General features: G+C 43.9%; 1 protein-coding gene across 1 annotated transcript in view; it reads left to right on the top strand.

Annotated features, from left to right (window-relative positions):
* Positions 1-2,346: 2,346 nt before the first annotated feature.
* Positions 2,347-6,000, top strand: part of FRK (fyn related Src family tyrosine kinase) — a 144,684-nt gene continuing 141,030 nt past the window's right edge. The window contains exon 1 of the mRNA XM_088460497.1: positions 2,347-2,938. Coding sequence (XP_088316623.1) covers positions 2,538-2,938 — 401 coding nt within the window. The 5' untranslated portion in view covers positions 2,347-2,537. The remainder of the gene's footprint in view (positions 2,939-6,000) is intronic.

The raw sequence follows: 6,000 nt of genomic DNA, 5'->3' as shown, positions 1-6,000 counted from the left end.
TCATTGGCAGAGAGAGGTGAGCCTGCCGCCTCTCAGCCAATGAGAAGTTCTCACCATTGACTTCAATGGTGAGAACCGCGCGTGCCAATTTAAAAAATGTCACCTCAGCGCCAGTTTTGAAATTCAACAATGGCCGCCACGAGCCAATCACGCCTGACAACATCATCAGCCTGCCCCCTCGGCTGGTTTATATAAGCCAGGAAAGGCAGCGGCAGGGCAGTCTGACGGTGAAGGGGCAGTGGGTGAAGACTGACGATGAAAGAAGATGTCGGGGAAGTCCTGGTTGAGTGGCAGCCATGTGAAAGAGCTCAAAGGCCGCCGCGCTCCAGGTGAAGATGCAGAACAATAAAATATTAAAACAAAGTGTTTTTTTTTTAAATATATATTTCTTTTACAGGGGTACTATAGGTACCAACGGGCCCTTAATGCCCCGCTTGCTGGTACTTGTGGTTCTCCAAGTACCAGCATGTGGGGGAGGCTTGCTGGGGCCTGTAGTGCTTCTGCAAATGACAATATTTTAGATCTTTATTTTGCACTACTCTTTACACAATCCACCCCAGCACCCACCGGCCAGGGGTGCGGGGGATAGCCCCGGGCTATCAGCCTGGAGCTGGGGTACCCTGGAGAGGGGGACTCCTTTATTGGGGGGGTCCCCAGCTCCTCAGGGACTGGGCTGACTAGCAATCAGGGTTGATGCTTCAGGAGGGGGGCCCGGTGAACGGGCTCTACTGGCTGTGGCATTAGCCCCCAACTTGTTAGCATTCCTTATTTACAAGATTGTGCTGATATCTATTGTGCACCTGCTACATATTGCTTACAGGAACTGTGACTTGTTCTACATTGCTTATTGCAGGAACTGTGATTATTTGAACCTGCTTCAAACCAGCTGTTTCTGCATTTAAAGTCAGAGCAAAGATGATTATTTATTGTGCATGAATCAGCTTAATCCTTTTTACTGTGTTTTGCAAGTGTTTGCTGAATTTCTTATTGTGTTTTGTTGGACCATTTAATTTGCTTGCTTGAGCTCATGAAACCTATTATTGGTAACCCCAAGCAGAGGGCTCAAAATTAGTTTTATGGTGTAGTTTATTCTGCTTATTTGGATATGTTCATTTGACCATTGGACCGTTAGGACTGGTAGCATATGTATAGCCTGTCATTTTGTTACATTGTAAATTCTTTCCTTTTCAATAAAATTGTGTTGTACCTTGTAAACTTGTCTGTCATTGTGTCTAATAAATAGGGGAAAGCATCACTACCTGGCTTGACTCTCTGATCGATTCAAACCTGATTCATTATAACATTCTAGTTTATTCATACGCTTCCCGGGAGCCTCCTGAAAATTGGGTGCCACTCATGGCATCCCACAAGAGTAGGTAAGTCTGTTAGAATGGCCGCCACCCTGTACCTGCAGCCACTTAGCGAGCGAAAGTGGGCGATCTAGAGGGTGATGATGCGACTGGCGCTTAAATATTGTGTCCATTTACTGTGCAGTAGTTTTTGTATAATTGTGTATTGATGATGCCAATTTGAAATAATACAATTTGAATTGAGTGGATTTATCACTGCCTTTTGTCTTTATAATCAGTAGCTGCTCTTTGACCTGTAAAGTCAAACTAAGTTATTTTTTTCTTGTGCAAACAAGATATAAAACTAGATATGCAAATAGTTTTAGTAAGGTAAGCAGAGTGCACACTATAAAGAAAGATTACATTTATTTGATTGTAATTAACATTTGTATACAATAAGTAAAAACGCATGCCTATTTGAAAGGTCTTTTTAAATGATATTTTCATTTGCACGAAGGGAATCTCTAGTGGTGCTATAAAACAACGTCACCAAGGACCTTTTTCTCAATTTTCCTCATTCCAACACGCCTATTGTGTCAAGGTAAGCTAAACACAACACTATTCTCCTCCAGGGAAAACTGAAACGAATTTGCATGAATGACAAGGTCTGATTTCTTTTTAGTGAGTTAACTGCAATAAGTACCTGCAGTAAAATCTTTTCTGTTGTATCTCGCTCACCAGGTAACAGGAAGGCTGCCAAGAGGCGTTTCTAACTACTCTCGCTCGTGAATATACAGGAACCAAAGACTTGAATTAGCAATGCAGAAAGGGCGGTCTCAGCTAAAAGAAACAAATATCCCTTCACTAGGAAGTAAACTCACTACCTGATCCAGTATATTTACCTCCATACAATCTTCAACAAGATGTCCTCTTTATTCAATGAGAAGTATCACAGACATCAATGACAGATGCAGTACTTCAGTTTCCAACAATGAACAAGCTCTGAAAGTCTGAAGAACCTGTTTTACTGTAGCTGCTAACTTTTGCTTGCGGAAGTTCAGTTGCTGGGATCATCCAAAGGTTTGTAGTAGATATATATATATATATATATATATATATATATTATATATACACAAGAAGAGCAGATTTTACTTACAGCTATAACTCTCATTATAAGGCATGGAGGGGAGGAAGAATCAGTACATACAATTTAAATAAGAAAACAAGGATTTACCATTTTTATTGAGTATGGGGAACTGTTGTAGGAAACACTGCAGCTGTTGTCAGCCCTTCTGCTGCACCACGGAAGACCAGACAATCCACAATAAAAGAAATGTTCACACAAAAAAACCCATTGTTATTGCGAATCCGAATGTGGGTAACGCTGACAAAACTAGAACTTCTGCTTATATCCAGTCAAATTTCCAAAATGTCAGTTCAAACACTGCAAGAGAGGTCTATGTGGCTTTATATGATTACCACGCAGCAACCAATCAGGAGCTAAGTTTTCGGACCGGGGACCAGATGCATATACTGGACTTTACTCACGAGAGTTGGTGGAAAGCTAAAGCTTTGATAGCCCAGGGAAAGGCAGAAGGATATGTTCCAGCTAACTATGTTGCTCCTGTCTCCAGCATTAGATCTAAACCGTAAGTATAAGAAACTTTCCTACTACACATCTAACATATTTTTTTAGGTTACACATATAAAATGTTTAACAGTGTTGTCAAATAATTAACAATTTGAGAAGAAATGATAATTGCGTGTGTAATAATAACTTAATAAGTAGTGATTTACTATACTTAAATAACAGGGGACAAGTCATAGAAGAACATTGGAGGAGTATTGCCTGTTGCTAGAATTCCCCTATAGGCCAGAAATAATGAACAGCATTAAAAGAGCTTCCTCTCCAAGATCGTTTCCTGGAGAAGTCCTTAAGCTGGCTTGTCTTTACTGAGCATTTATTTAAATATTTCCAATATTCTAGGACCCAATATACACTATGGGCCTGATTCAGAGGTGGATGCTGCTGCGTCTGCTCTTGTGTCTGTTGCCGGAGTCGCAGCAGCCATGGGGCAGGATGTAAAATATTAACGACAAAAATGCGGTAAATTCCCGAAAATGCAGTTTTTGGTGGTTTTTCTGCATTCCTCAAATATACTAATGCGTCCCGATGGGTAACACCACCTGAAGGTGGAGTTACCCAATAGAAACCTATGGCCTTCTTAACGGGACGCTCCCCCTTGGGAGAGATCTGATCAGATCCCTCCCATCACCCCCTGCTGTCTTCTGTGTGTGTCCGCCCCCTTTTCCGGGAGTGGCCAGCTCAGAGACTTGCAAGTCGGCCAGCCTGAGTAAGGTGAGGCTTACTAAGCTGGCTGGCCGTCCGGCGCTGTCCACCATCGACCAACGATGTTCGCAATGGTGATCCCAGCCTGCGACCTCCGTCACAGTACTGGGATCGCAAAAGCAGTAGGGGGTGTCATACACCTCCAGCTGTATTTGCATTATTGCAAGAACCGCCTGCATGCAGCTATGCAATTGCAATCCTTGCTGAATCAGGCCCTATGTTTGGCACTGCAAAGATGGCAGACCGTCTGCAAGTGAAATCATTCACAGACCCATTGCTTCAACCTGAGTAACATTTGTGAATGCAGGCTGGGCTGGTATATGTTTAGCACCTGTGTAAGCCTGATCTCCCATTGGCATTGTATTCATTGTCAGCAGCACTATTTGACATTCAGTGGTAATTAGTGCTAGTGCTTAAAATAAAAGCTACTGAAAGCATGGATAAATGCATTAAAATACAAAGAAATAAACACACTTTTCCTCTACTAGGTTAAGCCTGGTATAGTAAAGGTACAAATGGAGGATATGTATAATGCATTTGTAGATTTGCAGTTTTTATAAAAGTGTTGCTGAGTGAATATTTGTTTTGCAGTGTTGCCTTGGCACGTTATCTCCAAGAGGCCTATTCATCATCACATAATTATCATTAGTGATAATTATGTTTGAACTCGCTGCGAGTTCAAAGTACCGTTCAGAGGCATTCATCATGCCTCATTAACTAAAGTATCACTTCTGAAAAACTGCTCTTTTTGCGGAATTAGCTTTTCGGAATTGTGATACTTTTCACCTTTATCTAAGACCTCTCTGCTCCTAGCTCACTGCCTCTGCCTGTCTCCAAGCTCCCTGCCCGCAGCCCCAGCTCCGTGTCTCCCCTTTGCCTGCCCGCAGCCCCTGCTCCATGTCTTCACCCAGGCCAATCCACCCCCTCGCCTCTGTGTGTATGATTACATCCCCCCTTCCCTCACCGGAGCCTGTTCACCCCTTGCCCTCCCACGGCCCCCACTGCCGCTGTATCTAAACTTCCCCCACGGCTGTCACAGCATAAGCCACATGCCGGTGTATGAAACTTCAAGCTGCCTGGTGTCTGTCCCAACTGACCCCCTGAAACACCCACTGCCTGATGTCCGTCTGCCCCCGCATCCTCCTTCACACCACCACCACCGCCACCCCACCCCTACAGGGAGCTGCAGCTCTGTCTGTGTTCCCTCACCTCCACCGCCTCCCCCGCCTACTCATCCGCTCCACTCACCAGCTGAACTGCGAGCAGGAGCCCACAGAGGACAGGCAGGAAGCCTGGTAGAGGGAGCAGTGTCCCCCCCTCCCTGCCACCATTACCGCTGTACCGCTGCTGTACACCTGCCCCCGAACTTCCCCCCTGCTACCGCTGTTGTGCTACTGGAGGACTGCCTGGAACCGGAGGAATCAGAGGGAGTGAGTGACTGTGAAGCAGGGAGCTGCAGGAGGTAAGAAATCACTGCAGGGAGGGATCTTTTAGATCGCTCTGCTGCACAAGCTGCCATGTAAATGGCAGCTTGTGAATGGTATCAGATACTGTACGCCATCTCAGGGTGGCGTACAGTATCACTCACAAGTTCCGAAAAAAAAATGCTTTTTTGGAAGCTGATGAATGACATAACTTCCACATCTCAATACTAAAGTATGAGGACTGTGAAAATTATCACGAGACAATTGTAACCAGGAGATATCTGTGAAATCTCCTGTGTTACATGAATGATGATTGGGGCTGACACTTCATTTACACACAAGTATGTGAAAATATGAATTTTCACCGGATTTTGTAGAAATTAAGTGAAAATTAATAGAGCCCCAAAAGGATGATTTTACCTGCTTATTGGAAGTGCACTCTTCTTCTTCTTGATTTATATATGAATGTTACACTTTCTGGGAAAGAAAGTAATTTAATGGCAGACATAACGACCCAAGAATGTCCTTCCTTGACCAACTAATATAGAACTGCTTTTTTTAAATGTACTGTATATTCAGACTAGCTATATTACAGGAGATTGTGCCATTGGAGATTTAGGGCCATATTCAGCAGCAACTATTGGCGATCGCCCATCTGCCGCTTTATGCAAATGCCGCTAGAAAGTGCTTCCCTTATGTACATAAATGTATCTGAATGTGCAAGCACTGAGTTGTCTGCTTTTTTAGCGTCCATACACACATTAATAACGATTGGTGCATCCTTATATGGGAATCAGTATGATCTACCACTGGCCACATGGCCGGTGGTTCGAATCCCAACAACGGAAGCCCGGCAGGGGTGAAGACCCCGAACGTCCAAAGGTAAGTATAAACTAACCTAATTCTACCCCCTAACCCTAACCCTCCTTTAGGGGTG

Source organism: Taudactylus pleione, unplaced genomic scaffold (assembly GCF_031769625.1).
Source record: "Taudactylus pleione unplaced genomic scaffold, aTauple2 ptg000046l, whole genome shotgun sequence".
Taxonomy (NCBI): Eukaryota; Metazoa; Chordata; class Amphibia; order Anura; family Myobatrachidae; genus Taudactylus; species Taudactylus pleione.
The sequence above is the reverse complement of the archived record's forward strand: the minus strand, read 5'-3'. Positions and strand labels throughout refer to the sequence as shown.